The 23,141-nt window shown below is 40.9% G+C and overlaps 1 protein-coding gene and 1 long non-coding RNA gene across 2 annotated transcripts in view; one reads left to right on the top strand and one right to left on the bottom strand.

The window, feature by feature from the left end:
- The window catches only part of NVL (nuclear VCP like), an 88,559-nt gene extending 87,287 nt beyond the window's left edge, over window positions 1-1,272 (bottom strand). The window contains exon 1 of the mRNA XM_072647728.1: window positions 975-1,272. Within this exon, the coding sequence (XP_072503829.1) occupies window positions 975-1,124 (150 nt within the window). The 5' untranslated portion in view covers window positions 1,125-1,272. The remainder of the gene's footprint in view (window positions 1-974) is intronic.
- A 116-nt stretch (window positions 1,273-1,388) lies between these two features.
- Window positions 1,389-9,385, top strand: LOC140529229 (uncharacterized). Its single transcript, XR_011975464.1, has 3 exons — window positions 1,389-1,429; window positions 7,027-7,089; window positions 9,126-9,385. It is a non-coding gene; the product is annotated as an uncharacterized lncRNA (long non-coding RNA).
- Window positions 9,386-23,141: the final 13,756 nt, after the last annotated feature.

Below are 23,141 nucleotides of genomic sequence, written 5' to 3'. Positions count from 1 at the left end.
TAAGATGACCTACAGGCTCCAGTTGGAGATGGAAGAGTTTACGAAGACTGGATAATTAGATCTAAGAATCCTCAGCACATAGATGATAATTGGACCCAGGGAAGCTCATGAAATCATCAAGATAGGTCATAGATGTGGAGGGAGGGCCCAGTACTGACCTTTGAGAAACATCCACAGTGAGCAGACCTCACCCTGAAGATCTAAGGAAGGACACGAAGAAAGAACAGAAGAGAATCTGGAAGGAGAGATCAGAATCACGAAATGCCTAAAGAAGAGGAGTGTCACCGAGAAGATAAACGGTGTCAAAGTTTGGATAAATGTCAAGAAAGGATCAAGACTGAAAAAGGACAGAGCAGTTTCAGTAGGAAAAATGAGTCAGAAGCCGGACAGCAGAGTTAAAGAGAGTGAGAGGAAAGGACCTGGAGCTCTTCTCCTGCAGGAGGTCAAGGGCAGAAGGGGACCTACAAAATATATCTAATAAAAATAAAATAACGAGTTCAGTGCTGGATGCCCCGCCCCTTACATAGGATGATACGGGGAGCCAGAGGGGTCCATTGTCCGGCCTGGTCAGTGATGGCTCAGGGACACTGACTCCGGTTTCCTAACTCCGAACCGATCGCTCTTTCCATTCACACCAGCAGGGCCCTAAGCACGTAGGGGCACTGCCCAACTTAGGGGCGTACCGGCTCCCATTTCTGGGTCCGGTACCACCCCAGTCAGTGCACCCGCCCCGTAGGGGGGAGGGTCGCCTCCCCACCTCACGACACTAAAGAAGTGAAACAACGGGGATGGCTCTTGGAGGGACCAGCTGAGGAAGCGCGGGCAGCCACCGGGCTTTCCTCAGCAGAGAGGAGCGGGGCGTGTGCTGGGAGACCAGGGGGCCCAAAGTGCAGGAGCCGCAGGGCCGTGGGTGGAACGGAGGGGCGCGGGGCTGCTCGGAAGCAAGGGCGGAGGGGTCCACGGACGGGTCATACCTGCACGATGCGCCTTTTCAGCTTTCGGTCCCCGTAAGACACGGCCCGAGGTTTCATGTCTGAAAAAATCTGCAGCCTGAGACGCCGAGGTCTCCAACAGGAAGTTGGGGACTTCGTCTGTGGAACTGCCCTAGAGAATGCCTGATTCATCTGCCGGCTGTTAGACGTGCTCCGTCCCACCTATCTGTGGCACTCTTCTTCACAACGTGTTTTTATAATTAGAATGATAAAAATGAAATCATCAAGGAAGGGGTGTGAGTCGAACTCCGTATAGTCAGTTTCTAATTTTTTTTCCCGTAAGGCTTTTGCCAGAACACCCTGAACGTAAGACCCCTTGGGGAAGGTCTAAGCCTATTGGCTGCAAAACCGGAAGTTTCATGTTCTGAAAGACACGTGGGGAACGTATGATTTCTTGCTTTGCCTGATTCCATGTGTCCTGACTGCTTGCCTGAGTGGTACGTCGATGTTAGTGTGTATTTTACATTTTTATTATTTATAACCGTACTTCAGTCACGGACATAGGTCAGCTCAGAATTTCGCAAACAAAATGAGATCTAGACTTAAGACATTGTAATCAGGTAATTCAAGCTAAAAAACTTGCTTTTATTCTGTCATTATTTAGATCATTGACAACACAAGGACGCTTTTTCTCCCCTCTCCCATTCATTTATTTGCTGGGGAAAAAAGGAGATTTTTTGGAGAAAATCCAGTTCTTTGTTTAGCTGGAACCTACTGGATAAAGAACTGGTCTGGAAGTGAGGAACGTGAGAGTTCTTGTCTCCTGGTACAATACTGACTTTGAGATCCTGAGGAAGTCACTGAACCACCCTCCACAATTTTTTAGATGCAGACCCGAATTGTTTGAGGGAGTTTCCTTACTTGAGAGTCCCTTTTACCAAAGAAGCCCCAAGTCCAGTCCTTGTCACCTAGGAGAAAATGCTAACTTAATAATGTATTAAGTAGCAGATGCACTCCACATGCCCCCAAAAAAGTTATACCAAGTTCAGGGTACTTAGGAAATTTCCATCCACTAACAGTTCAGGTGCCTCCCCTTGTATTTACTTTTCTTTTAGTCACCTGGAGAACACAATTAGTCCAAAAGAAAAGTTTTTAATGAAATAGGATAGTAAGAAAATAATAGAATATCCCTCCCGTAAATCTATGGCTTAGGCTTTTACCAATATACATTCTATGGGGGCGAGGTGGGGAGGGGCGGAACGGTGCATATGAAGTGTACAAATAAGTGACACACATGGGGAACATGTGAAGGGACAAATTTAATGTAGCAAAGCAACTTACATCTTATAAAAAATATTATCATCTTTTCTCACTAGGACTGTGCTATTTGATTGTAGCATTTACTCCATAGGTCTTTGGTAGTCCTACAAAAGCTACTGGGCATATGGTCTCCACCGGCATATTGCTTTAAATTTTTTTTTTGTTTATTATGAACTTAAATACCAAAACAAAGGAGCATTCCCACATACATGATAGATCACAAAAGAATATTCTATATGTCACTGTCTGTTTCTTCTTTCTTTTCCCTGGCTGTCTTCCATGTCTGGAATGCTATTATGTACTTTCACCTCCCGACTTCCCTACAACTTTCAAGATTTAGCTCAAATCCCAACTTCTCTTAGGCATTTTCTGATCTCTCTCTCCCCAATTCCATTCCACACCCAGTGCTTTCCTCTGAAATTATCACCTATTTATATCATATTTATTGTGTTATACATAGTAGTTGGCATGTTGTCTCCCCATTCAGAGTGTGAACTCCTGGGAAGGGACCCCTGTTTTCCCTTTCTTCATATCCTTAGTGTTTAGAATGGTGCTAGGCAAATAATATGACCTCATTGTTGTATGCCTGGAACCTGGACAGTACCTGTGTCATGCCAGGAAACTGACCTGCTTCCATTTAAATTGTCTTAGGAAGATCCTTAAGATCAACTGTCAGGAAAAGAATCCAGATACTGAGGTCCTTTTTAGAGCTGAACCACCAATCATTCAAACTCTGCTGCAGAGAGTCTAACTCCAGTGGGTCAGCCACATGGCCTGAATGCCAAACATATGTTTTCCTAAAAGACTATTTTATGGAGAACTCAGTAAGCAATTACACAAAGGTCAGAAGAAGTGACACAAGGACACTTTCAAGGTCCCTCTTAAGACCTTTGAAATTGATTATGTGACATGGAAAATACTGGCACAGGACAGCTCAGGATGGCATGCCTTCATCAGAGAAGGTACTGTGCTTTGTGAGTAAAGAAGAATTGAAGTAGTTCAAAAAGAAACTTGAGATGCACAAATTTAAGTATCTACCACAAAGGTTCACATCAACTATCTGTGCCAACCTGTGGTAGAGCCTTCTGAGCTTGTACTGGTCTGATCAGCCACAGTCGGACACACTGTAACTTGACTCTTAATAGTGTGGAGTTCAACATTTTGGTTCTCTTTGAGACCAAATGACCACCAACACAACAACAACAAAAATGAAATGCTTTTTGACCAATTGAATAAAAGAAATTCACATTTACTTCTAAAACTATCCTATTCTTTATTTCCTTCTGAACTTCCTTCTGTGTTTTTAAAAGTGTTTAAATGAACCTTTAAAAAAAATCTCTATTGTCGAATCTCCCTCTCCCTCCACCCCCACTAGAAAAAAACAAGATGGGGAGAGCAGAAGCCTTATAACAAACAAGTATAGTCATTGGTCAGGTTCTAAAAAGTACATTTCTTTCTTATCCTTGAATCTCTCCTCTGTGTTAGGAGGAAAGTAACTTGCTTCATCATAGGACCTCTGGAGACATAGTTGTTCATTACGTTGATCAGAGGTCTTCAGTTTTTCAAAGTTGCTTTCTTTACTGTGTCATTTTTCTTATATAGAGTGTTCCAATTCTACTCTATTCTGAATCAGTTCATACTACCCATGATTTTCTCATATCATCTATAGTCTGCTCATTTATTATAGTTCAGTAATATTCCACCATATTCATAAACTTGACCTGATTACACTCCTGGACTATTATGCTCCCAGTAGTATTCCATTATGTTAATAAATCATAATTGGTTCATCCATTTCCTGAATTGTCTAAGAAGCCATTTAAAGGACACCCCTCTCCCCATTTAAGCCCCAGGAATCTCATTATTCTGCAAGGCTATCAGCCTTGGTTCTCAATGTTTCATCAGTACCCTCAGAATTCTCTGCCTCTCTGATTGGAGGGTAGAGTGAAGAGCTCCTCTCAAAGTCTCCATTTAAGGAAAGTATCCAGTACAGTGATCTTGTCATTTCTCTCTGTACTATATATTCCTGTGGACTTGAGTTACTTTTTAATTAGTCTCCTTGCCTTCATAATAATATTCAGCATTCATATATTGCTTTAAGGTTTGCAAAACACCTTCCATGTATCTTTTTATTTGTTTCTCATAACTCAACAAAGTAGGTGCTATAGAATATCTCATTTTATTTGAAGAAACTGAAGCTGGGGGAAATTAAATGACTTGTCTAAAGTCATACACTTAGTGAGTACCTCAGGATTTGAACTTAGGTCTTTTATGATTTGAAGTACATCTTCCACACAATTGCCTACTATATGCCAGGCACTGTACTATGCAAAGAGGGAATGAGGGGCCTGATCTAAGGTAGTGGTTGTGTGAATAGAGAGAAGGGAATGGATATAAGAGATGCTGTAGCAGTAGAAACAGTAAGATGTGGCAACTGATTGAACAGAGGGGCCAGGATAAGGGAAAGTAAGGAGTTAAAAGATGATACCAAATTTACAAACCTTGGAAACTGAAAGAATGATGATTCCTTCAAAAGAAATAGAAAAGGTGGAATGAGGGGAGGGATTCATGGAAAAGATGATGAATTCTGTTTTGAACGTATTGAGTTATGATGACAAGACATTTACATTGAAATATTCAATAGGCAATTGGTTTTGTGGCACTGGATCTTAAGAGAGATACAGGGACTGGATAGAAATACGTGAGTGTTATCTACATAGAATGATAACTAATTGGGAAATGATGAAGTTACCAAGTGAGAAAGTGTAGAGAAAGAAGAAAAGAGGGCCAGGGACAGTTTTAGGGATGCAACCACAATTAGAGGCTTTGATATGAAAAATGATCCAGCAAAGAAGACTCAAAAGGACTCAAAAGGGGCAGTAATTCATTTACGAGGAGAACCAGGAGAGAATAGTGATACAAGCGACCAGAAAGTAGACGGGGTCTAGGAGTGAAATGTAGAACAACTCTTTAGCAGCCTTGCAAACCCTGTGTTCCAATAAGGCTTAAGTATTAGCCTCCCAACTGACTGGATTAAGTGATATTACTGAATTCTGTTCTAATTAGGATAGCATCTTTATTGCTTGCTTTATTGTTTATCTTTCTCTTTTCAAGTCAATTCAATCAACATTTATTAAGTGCTAACTAAGTGCTCAGCTAAGAATACAAATATTCCCAGAAAGACAGTCCTTGCTCTCAAGGAGCTTACAATCAAATGAAGGCAAGACCTAAAAGGAAGCTGGAAAGCAGTGGGAGGGGTGGGGAGAGAGAGGAGGAGAGAACAGGAAGGGGAACCAGTTGTTCAGTGGAGTTGAAAGCAAGCAAAGCTTCAGATGGGGAGTGGAGAGAGGGAATAAACTCTGTGGGAATAAATGACTTGATCCAAGGGCTGGGAACCTGTGACCTCAAGGCCACATGTGATCTTCTAGGTCCTTGGGTGTGGCCTTTTGACTGAGTCCAAGTTTTACAGAACAAATCTTTTTATTAAGGGGATTTGTTCTGTGAAGTTTGGATTCAGTCAAAGGACCACACTTGAAGACCTAGAGGTCATATGTGGCCTCAAGGCCACAGGTTCCTCACCCCTGATCTTGATTTTTATCTCCTATGGAGAAGTCAGGCAACCACAGAGCAATGAACCCAGTACATAAATGTATGGCTAAGTTTAGAGCAGGAAAGGGTAGGTACCTTGAGTACCAGCAGAAATTGCTTTTGGCCTCTATTCTAGATTAGTTAAGATTTGAGGTCCTAAATTGAGAGGATGTGGGGTCTGGGGAGGAAGGCGGACAGGTAGAGATTTGAGGAGAGAAGAAAAGGTTTGGAATAATCTCCGTGGGGAATAGATTAGGGAGTCAATTAGGGAAGAGTAAATGCTGTACTGCCTATGTGTAGTGAACCTAGCCAACTTGACAGTGTGACTTCCTCTAGCTCTATCTATCAGCCTGTGAAAAGGACTGGAGTAGACTGTTAGTTTTTGTCTGACAATTAATTGAATAAGACAAAACAAAAGTGGCTAGTAAGAACCTGATAAATATCCTTGTTGTAGTTCAGTTTCACTGCCTAAAGAAGAGCAACTAACAATAGCTCAGGTCACCTTAAAGATAATTTAATTGTTCAGAAGGTGGCAGAGCCAACAAGAAAAAGTTCTATACTGGTTCTGATTCTCATCAACAAGGAGGAATTGGTTTCTGGGGTAGAAATTATAAAAGCCTTAAAGAGAAAATAGTATTCCATCTTGGAATTTGGGAAGAGGAAAGGAAAACTGGCACCCTGCTGTACCATAACTCTTAGAAGGGCAGGTTTCATAATAGTCAGGAAATGCTGAGGTAGGATGACACCTGCTGAAATTCTACAGGGAAAAGGCAGTCCAGAGAGATAGGAAGTCTCAGGAAGGAGATCTGAAGAAAAAGACATAGAAGATGGAAAAGGAGGAGTTGTCTAAAGGGACTAAGATCCCTTTAGATGTACAGGGAGCTCAGTACCAAGATCCAGACAGAAGACAGAACCAAAAGCCAGTAAGAGAAGATGAATACAGAAGTGTGGCACTGTTATATGAGAACAGTGTCAATTGTGTTAAAGCTCGAAAGGAACTGAGGCTAGTAAGAAAAGCTAAGGAAGACAAAGACAGATGGATGATGGGAGAGCGAAAGAGGAGGATTGTAAAGAGTAGGGTTGATGCTGGTAGGGGTTGGGTGGTAGTGAAATAGGATCATGATAACAAATGATAGAGAAGGTAGAGCTCTTCATTTCTTATTTTGCTTTTGTTTTCTTTGTCAAGGAAGATGATCTTTGGATTTGAATCTTGAGAACAAAAATGACTAATAAGAAATTGATTTCCTAGGTAAGTAATAAGATAGGGAGAGTACATAGCTGCTTTTGATAGATATTCATCAAATCTAGATTAACTACCTCCTGGGATACTAACTTAGCAGATATGATTCCTTGAGCCTCTATCAGTGATTTCTGAAGGATTTAGGAGAAGAAAAGTACTACAGAAAGCCAGAAGGGTAAAGATTGTCCCAAATATTTAGAAAGAAAAGAGAATGGGACAGTTAAATTGACTATTCCTGGCAAAATTCTAAAGCATATTTTAAATACATGGTGAGTTAAAGAAGTAGTATTCACAAAGAGTCAGTGTGGCTTCATCAAGAACAGATTATGCCATACCAACCCTATTCATTTTTTTTTTTAATAGGATTACTAGACCAGGGAAATGTTGTAAATGTAGTTTGCCTAGGTTTTCATAAAGTATTTAATGAAAACTCTCAAGCTATTATAATTAAGTTCTTCACCCCTATTTCAATCAATCAGCAGATGTCAGTAGGTTTTTGAAGTGTGTAAATAAGATTTCTAGATCCTATTATCTCCTTTTAAAGAGGAGACATGGCCTCCTCTTTAATTGGTTCAAAAAGGTAACAAAATGATTGGCTAACCAAACAACCTAACCACACCTTTGAAGACTTTAAATAGTCAGTGAAATTTTAGCAGTTAATTAATCAAGCAGCAGGCCAACCCACCTTTGAGAGATCCATGTCATGTCACTGGAGAGACAGGATCAGTAGGAGATGAGCCATCTTGCCAAAAAAACAGAGACACACAGATGTGCACCAGAGAAAGAAGAGTCTGTGCCTGGAAACAGAAGCAGACATACAAAGGATAAACACTGATAAAGAGATTAAAAAAAAGATAGCCCTCTAATACAAGATTTGACTATTAAAGATTACAACATAAACAAATTAGAGGAGAAGCAGATTATAGCCTTCATAGTTATAAACAGATGTATTCTTAACCAGGCAAGGGATAGAGGCACTTACAGTTACTCTCCACTAAGGAAATCATCTGAACCTTGAACCTATACATGCAGTCTGGTTTTCAGTTCTAGAAAGTTTGTCCCCTAAAGAAAGGAATCAGTTACTTTTTTTCCCCTCACACTCTTTGATTTTTTTTTTATACTACTGCTCCAGGAAAAAAAATCGCTTATAGCTTAAATTTGTCTAATGTCTACAGTCTGCCTCAAAAGAGGGGAGAAGACTACTTTGCAAATTGCATTGCAAATCAGATATAGGACAGTTATTTATTTCTATCATTCAAAAGAAATATTTAACCCATAAAAGACTAACAAACACAAATTAACAAAAAATTAATCATGAAAAAATAATTTATAATTAACAAAAAAATTAACCATGAAGCAGTAATTTATAATTAACATATTCTCCCTGGAGATTGATACTTTAACAGCAAATTAGGCATTTTATAGGACTACTGAATTGGTACCTTCAACTACATTTTGGGTCTGCACTGTCTAAACAGTTCCATAAAAGTCCATGTCTCTGGCAAGCCAGATCAGGGATTGAGATTATCTATAATTTCTATTTAAGAAATTTAGACATATGGCTGTCTGACTGACTAGCTTTGCACATTTTGGGGAATAGAAAAGGTAAGCATGACACGTGATCTTTGACCTACAGGAAGTCATAGTCTCCCTAGGAAGACGTTTTTTCTGTATTGTGTTGTAATTAATGATTACGATTATAAAATAAGATATAATTGCCACAGGCGATGCACTCTGAGAGTTCAAAGGAGGGACATTAGATAGGATTTCATAAAGGAGCTGATACTTCAAATGTACTTTGAATTCGGGGCAACTGGAGATAGAGTATCATAGATGTGAAAAAGCATGGCAGGAGAGCGTTGAGCATGTTTGAAGACTGGTGAATCTGGATTGTCTTGAAGGTAAGGGAAACTGTAAGGAGAGTGTGGATAATAATTGAGAAAATAGCAAAGAAAATTGTAATTACCAAGAAGGAACATAGACTTTGGTAGATGATGGGAAGATATTTTAGGTATCTGAACAAGGAAATAACATTTATCTTTTAGAAAATTAACCCAGCAGCCGCGAGAAGGATGGATTGGAGGTGGAGAAACAGAGGCAGGGAGAAGAGAGACCAGTGACAAAGTAGGCAAAACAAATTAGATTAGAGCGTTGTTTAACTTCCAGAACTCAACTTCGAGAAACCTCCTTCAGTCTTCGAGTGAACACCTCCACCTAGTGGCAGTGGCATATTTTTGCTTCAATTCTTCAGCTCTGATACCCTCACAAAACTTTTGCTTCATAATAAAAAACAAACTCGTGTGTATGTGTGTGTGTGTGTGTGTGCGTGCATGTGCAGTTACAAATTTTTTTTTTTTTAATGACAAACTCTTTACCATCAGAGACAATGGAGTCACTGCTTTTGGACTTTTATGGCACTAAGAGAAAAAGCTGGACAGCTCTTGAACAGAGCACTCAGTGGACAGTCAAGGGTTTAAATCTGGCCTCAGAAACTTACTAGTTGTGTGACCCTGGGCAAATTACTTAACCCTGATTGCCTCCCAATCCCCCCTCCCAGATACTGAAAAATCTGGTTTGGACCAAATATACACAGAAGATGTTTGGAGGTGACATAATGGGGAGAATGTTGAGAGATATACTCATAACATATCTGAAGAAGTAGAAGATACTAAAGGCATGGACAAAACCTTAGATTTTATTAGTACTGGGGGGAAGGAAGAGTCACCAAGAAAATACCAACAACTACTAGCCCGTGTCCCTACTTTTTCATCTAGAGAAACTTTGAGAATAACCTCTATCCATATGAAGGTATTAGTAGGAAACAGGTAGGCTTTCTTCAGTGATATTCCACAGTAGATCACATTATCTGCCATCATATAATTGACTAAAAGATTATATAGAAAATATAAAATTCCACTGTGTTTATTATTTATTGGCTAAAAGGGCATGTAATTTGGTAAAGCAAAATACTAACAAAAAAAAAGGACCCTTCTCCAACTAGGTATCTTTCATGCATATTTCAAAATTATTCCAGATTACAGAGGAGTTAGGTGATACAGTGAATAGAGCACTGGCCCTGGAGTCAGTAGGAGCTGAGCTCAGATCTGACCTCAGACACTTGACACTTATTAGCTGTGTGGCCTTGGACAAGTTACTTAACCCTGATTGCCTCATCCCTCAAAAAAAATTATTCCAGATTACTAGAAAAATATGTAGCAAGTCCTCTTTGTGGGCTCACTATCCCGCAGTCAGGTTGCTACATCTTTCCTTAAGGGTTGACTATAAAAATCCAATATGAATTTGACATTTACTGGATTGTTTGGACAGTTTAGAAACTCATAAGGTCACATTGCCTCCAAATTATTTTCTTCATCTAAATCAAGGGGACAAATTCCAATGTAGGTAAAGAACTGAGGCATAGGAGATGTTTGCGTAGGTGGCAGAGGGCCCAAGGCCTCTCTCCCCTTAGAGCATTATCTCTCATCAGATACCTTTGATCAGATACCCAGAGGGATCCACCAAACTTAAGCTGACTAAAACTTTTCAAAGGCACCCCTAGATCTGGTTTTACAATTGTAGCCAATCTAAGAGGCTGCTGCCGTCCATCATGTTATTAGCAGACAAGAACCAGTTACAGAACATCTACACATTCTCCAGTGTCTCTCCAAGGCATTTCCATTACACATTTTCTTGACTTTCTCAGAAGCAGGTTTCCCAGCCTCTTCCACATGAAGAATTGCCTTGAACCAAGCATGCTGATCTACTCTGCACAAGTTCAGGCACCAGGCTCATTGCTTAAGATATAGCAATGGAAATTACCTTATTAAACCATCTGATTGTGAATATCAGAAGCATAAAACAGCACATATAGAAAAGGATCACACTTATAGATAGCACGGTTCTCCAGATACTCCCATATGCAACACTCCCATTTGAAAAGTACATTGTGAGGGTGGCATCATGACCTAGAACACTGAAGCACTTCTTGGATAAAATCCATAACTCTCAAAAGCATTTTTCCCAACTATTCACACTGGAAAAATCAAGTGGTTGAAGAATGCCTATTGTTCAGACTATGCTATGCAATGGCTGCCAGATCACCACTAACCTTGCTTCTGGTTTGCACCCCAAAACCATCATTAAAAGAAGCAAACCCTGAGGAAAGGGAGCTTGCCTTTACTTATACCAATCACCTCCTGGCAAAAATGAGCCGGTAAACCTTAGAGCCTCGGAAACCACGGTGTCCACAGATCGCTAGCCTGCTTCTAACTTAGTCTAGGCAACTATCATTGAAGGAATGAGCCCTCATGAAAACAAACCTACCATCTCTATCACAATGAATACCAACTGCCAACAAACTGCCATGGATGGACAGGTAAGCCCAAGAGTCTTTAGAACAGTAGCATTGGGGAAAATTTTTAAAAAATATTTTAAAAAAAAGAATGGCAGCATCTCACTTCCAATCCCTCATTTCTAACCTGGCCATGAAGCCATAGTTCAGTAAATAATCTTTTTTGGAGACATAATTTGTCAATTTCCTCTGCAGGTGCTACAGCCCCCACCTCCTCATCAGCCACAGTTATCAAAGACTGTGGAAAATAAAGTTCTTGACACCAAAGTGGTGCAACTATCAAATGAGTCAATATCAAAAATCAACATGGTTTTATTAATGGAATGACATTAAAGAAAATGCATGAATGATACGTGCTGTAGATATTATAATGGGGATTCCTCACTACAGCTTTTTAGGGGATATTTCTCTTTTATGACAGATTTCAAAATCTTTTTTCTAGGAGATAGGTGATGGAGGAAGAAAAAAGGGCTCTTCTCTTTAAGTGGCTATTTTGCCTTGTCATGTTCTTGGCTCTGACTGTTTAACTACTGACTAGTTAACTACTCTGTCACTGAAATAATTACATTTCACCTTCACTCCCTTTTGATCATGGACTCAAAGAGAAGAGCTATTCTGGAGACAACTACTTATATTTCTACCTTCAAGTTTAGCAAGTACTGCCAATTCTAATAAGGAGTAAGCATTGCCACAAAGTAATAACAACGGTGGGGACAGAGAATTTAGAAAAATTATAGGGATTGGTAACATTCCACTTGGGCTCAATAGGCCCCCACTTTTTGATCTCTCTATTTGTTGATGGACATCAGCAAGAATTGAAGGGCATTCTAATACACCAATGAACCCTCTATGATTAATGTTTGCAAAAGACTGCTATGGAAATAATTGAAGCTTATGTGTCAATATCTGTTACAGAGATAGGGAAATTCTATGACAACCTAGAGAACACTCTCCCAATTAAATTAACATATACTTTATCATTCAATGACTTCTGTGGAAAAATGGGAATAGGTGAGGATGACAAGAAATATCCTGGAAAACATGGATCAGGAAAAAGGATGGAGAGAAGCCAAAGAACACATAGAAATCTCATTCTCCTATATCAAGAGGGAGAAAAGACTTGGGAATGACTGGATATAGCTAATATCAAATATCACAAAGAATGAAATTGAATCTATTTTAACAGAAAAGAAATGACATGTTATTAATGTGTCATTTCTAAATCATCTAAATTCCTGAATTCATGTGTTTGTTGTTCATTTGATTCAGCCAAGTCCAACTCTTTATGAACCATATTGTCCATGGGATTTTCTTGGCAAAAATACTAGAGTGGTTTATCATTTCCTTCTCCAGTAGATTAAAACAAACAGAGGTTAAATGACTTGCCCAGGGTCATATAGCTAAGTAAGTATCTGAGATCAGATATGAACTCGGGGCTTCTTAATTCCAGATCCAGCATTCTATCCACTGAGCCACCCAGCTGCCTCTAAGAATTCATGCATACAGTCAGATGATTGACTAACTAGATAAAAATTAATACAAATCCAGAAAAAAGCTAAAAATGAGAAAAAGATAAGGTATATAATGAAAATAATCGCAGTGTGACCTATTCTCATCAGTTCTTGGTCTTGAAAAATGGGAAATAGAAGAGAGGATTAGTTCAGTTGTCACTTTCTATTCTATTACATATGGAATTGTCTATTTATTTGGTGTTTGTTAAGTTTAGAACTTTAAAAAAGTAGAATACAAAATACAAAAAAAAATTTGTTTATTTTCTTACCTCTAGGGACTTCTTTGACATCAGGCAACTTCTCTGACATTTAAAGCCCTCCACAACAAAACCTCAACCTATCTTTTTTATCTTACTTCATACCATTCTCCTTTATGCAATCTACAGTCAGGTCATTCTGACCTTCTTACTGTTCCTCAGATACACCATTTCATCTCCCATCTCTGTTGCTTTTCACTGACCATCCCTCATGCCTCATGCCTGGGACACATCCCCACCTTATCCTCCACCTTCAGCTTTTAGAACTACTTATTTCCTTCAAGACTAAGCTCAAGCACCACCTTCTCCATTAAGCCATTACTGATCTCCATAGCTGCTTGTAACCACTACCGTCATCTTTTATCTATTTTGTATATATGCTAATATATGAACATGCTGTCTCCCCTGGTAGAATGTAAGCTCCTTGCAAGTCAGAACTTTTTACTTTTGTCTTTGTATCTCTATTTTCTATTGAGGTATGTGACACTTAGTACCTGTACTTAATAATAGCACCTACTTCACGGGAGTGTTTTGAGAATCAAATGAGATCATATATACATATATACACAGAGACATATATATGTATATACACACATATGTATGTATATATATATATATATATATATATATATATATATACTATGGTATCTCTCTATATATATTTGTATGTATATATTCATACAATATGGTGTCTGTATATATCATACACATATGTGTATACATATATATCACTTTGCAAACCTTAAAGTGCCATTAAAATGTTAGCTATTATTATTTTTAATAAAATTTTATTCCAAATAATTTAAATTAAATTACAATTCAAAATTAAATTTAATTAAACATTTTTAATACATTTTTAATAAATGCTTGCTGGCTGATGTGATTTGGCAGAACAAAAGCCCACCTTAAAATAAAGCCTTTTCTCTAAGAAGGCCAATGAGAGCTAAGTCATTTTGACCATGTGCAGTGCACTGTGCTTCACTGAGGCCCCCACATGGACTTAAGAACAATCACAAGTATTCTCTGATTGTTTCTAATCTATTTAACACACAGTGAAGACCCTGGTTTCTGCAGTCAAAGGAGTGATTTTGTCTATCAGCCATACAGCATTCAGAAGTAAATTCGATCTGGCAAATGTTTTGTAGTAACTACTTTAAGTTTTGACTTACTCTCCTCAGGGACCGAGAGAGTATGGGGAAAAGTGTGGCCCTAATATAATGTACTGCGTTTTGCACTTCTGCTCTTGTTCAGTATCTTCTCAGTAAATTATCTCTTTGTCAAAGCTAATTGTTTTAATGATAGTGGGTACTAATCACTGGGTCAGTGATATGAGGAAGATACTAATTGTAACTGGCATAGATATTAGGGACAATGCACAGGATTCAAAGCTCAAGTTATTAACGTTTGAATGATAAATCCTTGATCTCTCAGGGGTACCCTACTTAGTCTTGCTTTGGGAGAACCAATTCTCCAATTCAAGTGAATTTGGAATAAGGACCCTCAAAGTCCATAGGGGCTGCTATTGTTCAGTCATTTCAGTCATGTCTAACTCTTTGTGACCCCATTTTGGGGTTTTCTTGGCCAAGATGCTGGAGTGGTTTGCTAGTAAGTGTCTGAAGTCACTTTTGAACTCAGGAAGATAAGTATTCCTGAGTTCAGGCCTCTAGGGGTTACAGGTATCCAAAATATTAAGGATCTCTGGAAAGATATACTAGCAGAGAAAACCTTGTCCAACAACCTGCTGGTTAAGCAAGGCATAAACCAGGGAGACATATGCTCACCAAAGGCATTTCAATCAATCAACAATCGTTTATTATACTCCTATAATGAGCCATGCACTGTGTTAGAGCCTGGGATTATAAAGACAAAAATGAAACAGTACCTGCCCTGAAGAAATTACAAGTGTAATTGGTAAAGACAACGTTTGGATATAGAGGTATATGCAAAACAGATACAAGATGACTTTGAGAGGAAGGCACTAGCAGTTGAAAGAGGGGAAGCATTAGAGAAGATTTCTTGTAGAAAATGATCCTTGAACAGAGCTTTGTAGGAGACAATGGATTCTAAGAGATAGAGGCATCAGGGATGACCAGTGCAAACACATGACAGCACGAGGGCTTATGTGAAAACTAACAAGAATGCTTGTTGAGTTAAACCATAATATATGCAGAGGGAAGTAATATTTAATTAGCCAGTAAAGGTAAGTTATGACTTACCTCTAGGACCAGGTTGTGGAGAATTTTAAATGAAAAGGAGAGGAGCTTATATTTGATTTTAGAGGTAATGGGGAGTCATTGGAAGTTATTGGAAAGGGAAATGACATGGTCAGAGCTGTACTTTAACCCAGTATGAGGAGAATCAAGAGAGAGCAATGCCACAAAAACCAGAAAAGAGTATCCAGAAAGAGAGGGTAATTTCATGTATCCAGTGTTGAATAGAGGTCAAGAAGAATGAGGAATGAGAAAAACTCATTAGATCTGGCAACCAAAAAGTTACTGGTAATTTCGGAAAGAATAGATTAAATTGCATGATGACTTGGGAAGACAGACTATAAATGTTTAGAAGAAACTAAGGAGAGATAGCAGAATCAAAGAGTATTAGCTTTTTGAAGAATTTTAGCTGAGAAAGGGAGAAAGTGTTAGGATGATGGCTTAAAAGGATGGGATGGGAGACAGTCAAGATGGCGGAGTAACAGCTCGCACTTTCTAGAGTGCTCCCCCCAAGCCCAGCCAAATACTTGTAAAAACTGGCTCTAAACAAATTCTGGACCTGTAGAACCCATAGAATCACAGAGTGAAGCAAATCTCCAGCCCAAGACAGCTTTTAAGGTTGCTGGGAAGTGTCTATAGTGCCACTCAGGAGGCAAGGGGCAAGGGGCAGTCCAGTGTGGGCTGAGCTGGCACAGACAGGACCTGAGCAGGCCTTGGGGAGACTGAATATCTTGCACCTGTGGCAGTTTCCAGATTTCAGGATCTCAAAACAGCAAGGACAAATTGGAAGGTCAAGTGGAAAAAGCCTCTGGGACCAATGTGGAAGAGTGGAGTGGTCTGGCCCCAGCCCTAGGACAGCAGAGGGTAGAAGAACCTAAGGCAACCACAGCAGCAGCAGCAGGGGCAGCTGAAGCTACTGTTTCCAGAGCTCTAGGCCCACAGATTGTGGGGGAATGGAGGTGCTGACAGTATACTCCCCCCCACACTGGAAGCAGAGATCTACCTTGACAAAGAGCTCAAAAGTCAAGTAAAGCGCTGGGGAAATGAGCAAAAACCGAAAAAAGAATCAGACTCTAGAATCTTACTTTGGTGATAAGGAAGACCAAAATATGCAAACTGAAGACAACCAAGTCAAAGCTTCTCCATCCAAAGCCTCCAAGAAAAATATGAATTGGTCTCAGGCCACAGAAGAGCTCAAAAAGGATTCTGAAAATCAAATAAGAGAAGTAGAGCAAAAACTGGGAAGAGAAATGAGAGTGACGCAAGAAAATTATGAAAAATGAGTCAATTACTTGCTAATGGAGAGCTAAAAAAATGCTGAAGAAAATAACACTGTAAAAAACAGACTAACCCAAATGACAAAAAAGATCCAAAAAACCAATGAAGAGAATGCCCTAAAAAGCAAATTGGCCAGATGGAAAAGGAGGTCCAAAAGCTCACTGAAGAAAATAATTCCTTAAAGGTTAGAATGGAGCAGATGGAAGCTAATGACTTTATGAAAAATCAAGAAATTATAAAACAAAATCAAAGGAATGAAAAAATAGCAGATAGTGTGAAATATCTCATTGGAAAAACAATTGACCTGGAATATAGATCCAGGAGGAATAATTTAAAAATTATTGGACTACCTGAAAGCCATGTTCAGAAAAAGAGCCTAGACATCACCTTTCAGGAAATTATCCAGGAAAACTGCTCTGATATTCTAGAACCAGAGGGTAAAATAAATATTGAAAGAATCCACCAATTGCCTCCTGAAAGAGATCCCAAAAAGAAAACTCCTAGAAATATTACAGCCAAATTTCAGAGCTCCCAGGTCAAGGAGAAAATATTGCATGCAGGTAGAAAGAAACAGTTCAAGCATTGTAGAAATACAATTGGGATAACACAAGATCTAGCAGCTTCTATATTAAAGGATCAAAGGGCTTGGAATATGATATTCCAGAAGTCAAAGGAACTAGGTTTAAAATGAAGAATCACCTACCCAACAAAACTGAGTATGATACTTCAGGAGAAAAAAATGGTCATTCAGTGAAATAGAGGACTTTCAAGCATTCTTGATGAAAAGACCAGAGCTGAATAGAAAATTTGGTTTTCAAACACAAGAATCAAGAGAGCATGAAAGGTAAACAGGAAAGAGAAATCATAAAGGACTTATTGAAGTTGAACTGTTTACATTCTTACATGGAAAAATAATATTTATAACACATGAGACTTTTCTCAGTACTAGGGTAGTTGGAGGGATTATATACATATAGACAGAGGGCACAGGGTGAGTTGAATAGGATGATATCTAAAAAAATAAAATTAAGGGGTGAGAGAGGAATATATTGGGAGGAAAAGGGAAAAACAGAATGGGGCAAATTGTATCTCACATAAAAGAGGCAAGAAAAAGTTTTCTCAATGGAAGGGAAGAGAGGGGAGGCGAGAGAGAAAAAGTAAAGCTTATTCTCATCACATTTGGCTTAAGGAGGGACTAACATGCAGACTCAATTTGCTATGAAAATCTATCTCGTACAGTACAGGAAAGGAGAAGGGGATAAGTGGGGGCTGGGGGGATGATAGAAGAGAGGGCAAATAGGAGGAGGGCGTAATTAGAAATAAATACTTTTGAGGAGGGACAGCGTCAAAAAAGAGAATAGAATAAACGGAGGGCATAGGATATAGGGAAATATAGTCTTTCACAACATGACTTTTATGGAAGTCTTTTGCATAACTGCACATGTATAACCTATATGGAATTGCTTGCCTTCTCAGTGGGGATGGGTGGGGAGGGAGGAAGGGAGAGAAGTTGGAACTCAGTTTTAAAAACAAATGCTAAAAATTGCTTTTATATGTAACTGGGAAATAAGATATACAGGCAATGGGACATAGAAATCTATTTTGTCCTCCAAGAAAATAGAGGGGATGGAGATAAGAGAAGGGAGTGGTGTGATAGAAGGGAGGGCAGATTGGGGGGAAGGGGTAATCAGAATGCACGCTGTCTTGGGGTGGGCAGAGGGGAGGGATGGGGAGAAAATTTGGAACTCAAAATCTCGTGGAAATGAATGTTGAAAACTAAAACAAATTAGAAAAAAAAAGAAAGGATGGGATGGTAAGGTCTAGAGAGGATGTTTTTGGTTTTTTTCTTTTAAAAGATTGAGAGACTTGGCTAGGTTTGTAGATAGGAGGAAAGAAACCAGTAGAGTGGGAGAAACAAGAGGAAATTGAAGGGGCAATCTGCTATAGGAGACTGGAAAGGATTGGATTGAGGGCACATTTAGGGGGGATAGCCTTGGCAAGGTGAAGGAGCGCCCTTTCATGGGAGACAAGTAAAGGAGATAGTGGGGGCCATTTGATTTGACAATTAACAATTCATTGTTAACTCTGGAGAGAGTAGTTTCAGGGTTGTTTATTAGTTTGTTTGTTTAGAGAGCAGGTTTCTAAACACTTACCAGCCCAACACTATTGCACATACTCCCAAAAGTTCAATGAGATTATAACATGAGGATTCAAGCTGGGGGCGCATCAGAAGAGCAAGAAACAAAAGACTGTAGCAAAAAAACAAAACCAAAAACCAACTTTTTATTGAATGATGATAAGTTTATATTTCTATCTAGGAAGAGGGTAACCCCAGTGAAGATCCAAGGAAATGGCTACCTGTAGGTGAATACTTCTACTGCTCCTCTTTCCTGGTGACATTTTGTGCTGCTTTTCCACATATGATTTGTTGATCCAAACAATAAGCACATTCCTGCAGTTACATACTTTCAGCCTCTGGATTGAATGAGGAATGGCAGCCCAGTAAGCAGTAGGTCAACAAGTATTTATTAAGCACCTACTATGTGCTGAGCACTGAGCAAAGCACTGGAGAATGCAAAGAGAAAAAAATACCCATCAGACCTTGCGGTCAAGAATTTTATAGTCTAACGGGATTTCACAGATCCCTTTCTGCCTTCTGCTCTGCCTGACTTCTATTTTCCAGACCCAAATCTTTTAGCTTGTACTGTGAACCAGGGTGATTAATCCTACTTCTGAGGCCAATCACTGCTTCATGGCAGAGCTTAATAACTAGGATCCCCACTAGTATCTCTTCCTGCTCAATCTCAACTTTCCCACCCCAAATCAGGCATTATTGCCCCCAGATATTACTTGGGATGGGGATGTAAGCTCCCCCTACTTCAGCCTTGCAGCAGGCATAGTCTCAACGACCAGAGTCCATATCAACCACGTAGATATGCAAAAGATCTCTACCCATAAGTAGAGAGCCACTATTGCTAAATGGCTATTTGATATCACTTCCTTTTTTCATTTATATTGAGTCTGTTTTCCTTCTTTTTTTTTTTTTTACAGCAAACAACTGTGTGTGCGTGAGCCTGACATGACTGTGTCAGTTATAGTCTGTGAAGAATCTGCAGCTGAATGATGGGAGCACCAGAACAGCAAAAAAGACTTTTTACTGAATGAGAATAAGTAGGGGAATCTTCTGGTATCACTGGCTTGATTTTGGATGTGTTTTAATAGTATAAGTAGGGTAGCCCCTTTTTATTCAAATTGTATTTCAATATGTAATCTAGAGAGTGACTTAGGTCTCTGGGAAATTATCACTGATAGGGAGGTCTTTCTATTTCTAGCTCCAAGCCCCTGTTACATCCTGGCTTAGCAGGCATTGATAGTTCTCCTGACTTGAGTTCAGAGAATAGTAATCAGAGTTAAAACTGAGATCCCCTTTGTTCATACTTGGAGTTTTCTGTAAATTCCCTATCTCTTATGAGGATCGATATATACAATATTATTTGTAACAGCATCTTTTGTTGCAGCAAAGAATTAGGAGCAAAGTGGGAGACCATCAACTAGGTAACAGATGAACAAATTACTGCATATATGGCCTCCTTGTCATGGTCCTTCTATCCCACCATCTCCTACCCTGGCTCACAGGCACTGATAGGTAAGCTTTTTTGCCTTAAATTGCAGGGTCCCAGGACTCCATGCAACTTCCTTTGGTTCCCTTGCCATGCCCCTGGTATCCTTTCCAGCTCTCCTTTATGTATTGCTTTCCTCTATTAGAATGTAAGTTCTTTGAGGCAAAAGTTATCTGGTTGTATTGTATTCCCAGCACCTGGCACATTGGCTGGCCCATAACTAAGAGATAAACTATAATCTCTGTCTCTGTCTCTGCCTGTCTCTCTCCATCTATCCATCCATTTGCCTACAATGTAAATACTATTGCAGAATAAGGAATGATAAAAGTGATAGGTTAAGAAAAACACAGGAAGATACATAAATTGATAGAGTGAAGTGAGTAGAACCAGTACAATTTATAACATAACTATAATAATTTAAAGGAAAATATTTTTGAAGGAGTTAGGAATGTTGATCAGTGATCAATGATGACTCCAGAAGAAGACCTTCCATGTCTTGGCAGAGAGGTGGTGGAGTGGGGAAGCACAGTAAGAGACTTGTTTTACTTGACTGTGCGTTCGTTATTTGTTGCCGAAGACCATGCCATCAGAGAAATAACGACATGACTTGCACTTGACTTTGTTTTGAGTGAGAGAGGGCTGTGCAGGTCACCAGCCTCACCTCCTCCAGAGTCATCTGAGTCCAGTGACCACATAGTCATCAGGATGACCAGAGATGACCCAGGATGAGGCAATTGGGGTTAAGTAACTTGCTCAAGGTCACACAACTAGTGAGTGTCAGGTGTCTGAGGTGAGATTTGAATTCAGGTCCTCCTGACTCCTGCACTGGTGTTCTATCCACTGCACCACCTCGTTGCCCCTAGTTCTTGACTGTACTTATTCATTAAAAGGAGAGGCTTTAATTTTTTGTGAGAAAGGGAAATTATAGGGAGGAATCCATGGGTAGTGATAGTGATGGGGGGCAAAGTGGGGAGGGGAACAGTCAAAGAAACATTAAAAACACACAAGAGAAGAAAATGAAGTTTCTCAGGCAACAGAAAGCCAGTGTCAGTGCTGCTCTCTGACTAGGTGCAATAGTTCAGAGTAGAAAACAAAGGCAAAAGGAAAAAAAGACACTCCCTCTTGCTGGCTTCCTGCCACTGCAGGAATGTGGGCAAAGTAAAGCCTTTTTGCCTGGAGTCCCACCAGGGGCTCAAAGCCACATGTGATGCTCTAGGTCCTCAAGTGTGGCCCTTTGATGGAATCCAAACATCACAGAACAAATCCCCTTAATAAAAGGATTTGTTTCTTAAAACTTGGACTCGGTCAAAAGGCTGAACCCAGGGACCTACAAGGCCATATATGGCCTCAAAGCAGAAGGTTCCCCACCCCATCACTGGCAAAGTCTAAATACGACGTTAGGCATAAAACAAACAAACAAAAAACATCCCAACAACTGTAGGTAACAGAGATTCACGGTTATAGATAGATCGATTGATCCAGATTTATAGCTATAACTGTATCTATATATCTATATTGTTATATCTACATATATAACTAACCATATGGTTAACTATATATAGATATAAGTATATCTGATCCCGCTTTTCCTGTTCTTTGTATGTTGAAACGCTCGTGCTCATTGAGTTAAGTTAATTATTAAAAAGAAAAGACGACCAATTAGGTGAGATGTGATTAGGAGCCGTAGGGCAAGTAGAGGATGATCCACTGGGCTGTGACTAACACGGGTGGGAATGAGCAGTGAGCTAACGGTCGCCTCGAAGGTTTGGAGCTTGGTCTTGATCTCGGAGGTCCGTCGTTCCACTCCCCTCGTGTTACACAGGTGGTCCGGAGGAGGGAAGCCACGTGCCAAGGTCCCAAGGCCAGCCAGGGTCAGGAGGGAGGCGACGTGCCCGAGGTCCCCAGGCTAGCCAGGGTCAGGAGGGAGGCGACGTGCCCAAGGTCCCAAGGCCAGCCAGGGTCAGGGTCAGGAGGGAGGCGTCGTGCCCGAGGTCCCAAGGCCAGCCAGGGTCAGGGTCAGGAGGGAGGCGTCGTGCCCGAGGTCCCCAGGCTAGCCAGGGTCAGGAGGGAGGCGACGTGCCCGAGGTCCCCAGGCTAGCCAGGGTCAGGGTCAGGAGGGAGGCGACGTGCCCGAGGTCCCCAGGCTAGCCAGGGTCAGGAGGGAGGCGACGTGCCCGAGGTCCCAAGGCCAGCCAGGGTCAGGGTCAGGAGGGAGGCGTCGTGCCCGAGGTCCCCAGGCTAGCCAGGGTCAGGAGGGAGGCGACGTGCCCGAGGTCCCCAGGCTAGCCAGGGTCAGGAGGGAGGCGACGTGCCCGAGGTCCCAAGGCCAGCCAGGGTCAGGGTCAGGAGGGAGGCGTCGTGCCCGAGGTCCCAAGGCCAGCCAGGGTCAGGAGGGAGGCGACGTGCCCGAGGTCCCCAGGCCGGCCAGGGTCAGGGTCAGGAGGGAGGCGACGTGCCCGAGGTCCCCAGGCCGGCCAGGGTCAGGGTCAGGAGGGAGGCGACGTGCCCGAGGTCCCCAGGCTAGCCAGGGTCAGGAGGGAGGCGACGTGCCCGAGGTCCCCAGGCTAGCCAGGGTCAGGGTCAGAATCCCGAGCCGGGCCCTCGCGCGGACCCAGAGCTGATTCCACGGCACCGAGCCTCCACGAAGACTCCTCGTTTCTCTAAAACTGACTTTTCGAGAAGTTTTACCACAAACCATCCCGGAAAGGGTGGGATTCCAATGCAAAGCAGAGTTGGCCTCTGGAAGATGAGCGCGCAGTGCCGAGGCCCGGATCCTTAAGGAACGAACCGTGCTCGGAGGCTGCGGTTCCGCACTTTGCCCAGCCCGGGGACGG

The sequence above is a fragment of the Notamacropus eugenii genome, chromosome 2 (genome assembly GCF_028372415.1).
Source record: "Notamacropus eugenii isolate mMacEug1 chromosome 2, mMacEug1.pri_v2, whole genome shotgun sequence".
NCBI lineage: Eukaryota > Metazoa > Chordata > Mammalia > Diprotodontia > Macropodidae > Notamacropus > Notamacropus eugenii.
The sequence above is the reverse complement of the archived record's forward strand: the minus strand, read 5'-3'. Positions and strand labels throughout refer to the sequence as shown.